At 41.8% G+C, this 2,807-nt stretch overlaps 1 protein-coding gene across 1 annotated transcript; it reads left to right on the forward strand.

Annotated features, from left to right (window-relative positions):
* Positions 1-181: 181 nt before the first annotated feature.
* Positions 182-2,801, forward strand: LOC121963956 (high-affinity choline transporter 1-like; the record flags this gene model as incomplete). Its single annotated transcript, XM_042514193.1, has 8 exons — positions 182-365; positions 504-617; positions 713-868; positions 1,503-1,651; positions 1,729-1,872; positions 1,969-2,122; positions 2,204-2,418; positions 2,505-2,801. Coding segments are annotated over exons 1-8 (1,413 nt in total), but the record flags the coding sequence as incomplete, so codon positions are not given.
* Positions 2,802-2,807: the final 6 nt, after the last annotated feature.

The raw sequence follows: 2,807 nt of genomic DNA on the forward strand, positions 1-2,807 counted from the left end.
AAAAAAAAATGCAAATGTTCGATTTTTGTATGTTCTAGTTTGTCCCTGAATTAATTTCCATATGCATATTATTTTAATAACAGTTAATATGTCCAGAAGCCAATTTATTTTAATTTGATGCAACAAGTTAAAAACCTGGGCTCTCTTGAGCTGAGGGAGTAGAGAGTGTTCATGATCCACGATGGCTCTCAACATACCAGGAGTTACAGTTATGGTTGCGTTCTACTTGCTTGTGTTGGGAACTGGCATCTGGGCATCCCTAAAATCTAAGAAGATGGAGAAAGACATGCACAGTAGTCATGTAGAAGTTTCCTTTTTAGCGAACCGCAGAGTCAGCTTGGTAATGGGAGTATTTACAATGACAGGTGAGTTGAGGTTAATTTAATGTGATCTTACTTTCTTACCAACAGTACATGGTACTTTGATTTCTACATCTGCTGTCTCTGAAGAGCATTTAAAACATCAGTTATTGCACCTGTGGGTTTGTTTATATCCCATTGCAGCTACTTGGGTTGGCGGTGCCTTTATCATTGGTGTTGCAGAGTCTGTGTACGATCCCACCAAAGGTCTTATCTGGGCTCTCATTCCTCTGCAGGTCTCTGTTTCCTTCATTATTGGTAAGACTCAGTAACTTTTAACAAGAAACTTTCAACATCTAAACTAAGTTCGCATTTTTCCCTTTTGTAATTTGCCTCCCTTTTGTAATTTTAAGGTGGATTGTTCTTTGCGAAGCCAATGAGGGAGAAAAATTACATCAGCATGATGGATCCATTTCAGAGGAAGTATGGAAAGGCACTGGCCGCGGTTCTCGCCATTGTTCCAGTCATAGTTGAAATCATATGGGTTCCTGGATTATTGATTTCTCTGGGTACAAATATGCAAATACACTCAAATGCACAATTTCTCTCAATGTTGTAGTAAAGACCAGAATGTTTCAGGACCAAGACATTTATGTGTTGAGACCGAGTCATAACCAAGACCTGAGTATATTGAGACCAAGACAAGACCAAAACTTTGAGGGGTTAAGACTGAGACAAAGGCAGGGCAAGACTGTCAGGATCCAGATCAAACCACTGCAGGATGCACTTTTGGTAAAATATGGAAGATGCAAACTATCTGCTTTCCTCAAAGTGATCTGAAAGATCCACATTCCCATAAAAATATTAATAGAAAATGATTGACAATTTATCTTCAATCATCTCTTTTGTTTCCATATATTTTGTATATGTGTGTACGTATGAGTGTGCCATGAGAAATGTCTTGATAAAAGAGGTGAAAGGTGAATTTTATGTGTGGGAAAAAGTTTTCTCTCAGCAAACAAATACTAATGAGCTGAACTCAACATATCTTTTTTCAAATACTCCTTTTTTTTCCACAGGCTAAAATAGAGACAAGACTGAATAAAAAAGCAGCTGAGTCCAAGAAAAGACCTTTAGTGGTCTCGAGCCAAAGACCAAATTTGTCTAATTTTTCATTTAAATTTGTGCATGCGTCTGTTTCAGGGGCGACCATGACTGTCATCTTAGATCTACCCTTCGGTGTTTGCGTCTGGATCTCTGCTGCAGTGGCGATCATCTACACCGTCCTCGGAGGTCTCTATTCAGTTGCTTACACTGACGTCATCCAACTCTCACTGGTGCTTATTAGCCTGGTGAGTTTTACACAATGCAGACATATTTCTCATCCAATTAATGGGTTGTTTGAAAATCTAATCTTCTCTTTTCACAGTGGCTGTGCGTCCCTTTTGTTCTAGCAAGCGACCTCTATACGGACATCACTAAAACAGCGTTCAACCACACGTATCAGGCCTCCTGGCTCGGTCAGCTTAAGTCTAATGAAGTTGGTAGATGGATTGATGATTTCTTAGTTATGGTAAGAATAAGGTCAGAATAAAAGTATATTGGATTGTGACTTCTTAACCATAGTATAAAAAGAGGATGGCATTTTGGTTTGTTTCACATCTTCCAGGCTGTCGGGAATATGGCCGTTCAGGATTTCCATCAAAGGACGCTCTCTTCCAGCTCAGCATCCACAGCCAGAACCATCTGTTTCATAGCAGCAGGAGGAGTCGTCATTGCTGGACTCCCGTCAGTGTTGATTGCTGCTGTTGCAGCTTCAACAGGTACATTTATGACTCTGTGGTATCTTCAACACAACCAGATTAGTAAATGCAGAGTTAACTGTTGCCTGTGTTTGTTTCAAGATTGGAACTCCACATCATATGGTTCTCCCTCTCCATATGAGCGAGGGGAGACAGCCATGGTGTTGCCCATCATCCTTCAGCATTTAACCCCGAGCTACATTTCTGCTTTTGGCATCGGAGCTGTCGCTGCTGCTGTGATGTCATCTGCTGACTCTTTTCTCTTATCTGCGACCACCATCTTCACCAACAACATCTACCAGACGATCAGGAGTCAGGTATCAGGAACAGGAGCATGAAAGTGGCAATTTTTGGGTGTTATTTGGGGTGTAAATATCCACTTATGTGTTATTCTCCTCTATAGGCATCAGATAAAGAGTTGCAGTGGGTGATTCGGCTCTCCATAGTGGTTGCAGGACTTGTGGGAACATCCCTCACTAACCTGGATGGTGGTATTTTGGTGTTCTGGATCCTAGGCTCAGACTTGACCTACACGATTATGTTCCCGCAACTGATCTGCGTCCTCTTCACTGAGGTTTCCAACGGTTACGGTGCAATCGCAGGCTACCTGGTTGCAGTGGTGATGAGACTGTTGTGTGGAGAGCCGTTGTTAGGCCTCCCTGTTATTCTGCAGTTCCCAGGTTGCACTTTGGTGGACGGGGTTTAC

The sequence above is a fragment of the Plectropomus leopardus genome, unplaced genomic scaffold, assembly GCF_008729295.1.
Source record: "Plectropomus leopardus isolate mb unplaced genomic scaffold, YSFRI_Pleo_2.0 unplaced_scaffold13420, whole genome shotgun sequence".
NCBI lineage: Eukaryota > Metazoa > Chordata > Actinopteri > Perciformes > Serranidae > Plectropomus > Plectropomus leopardus.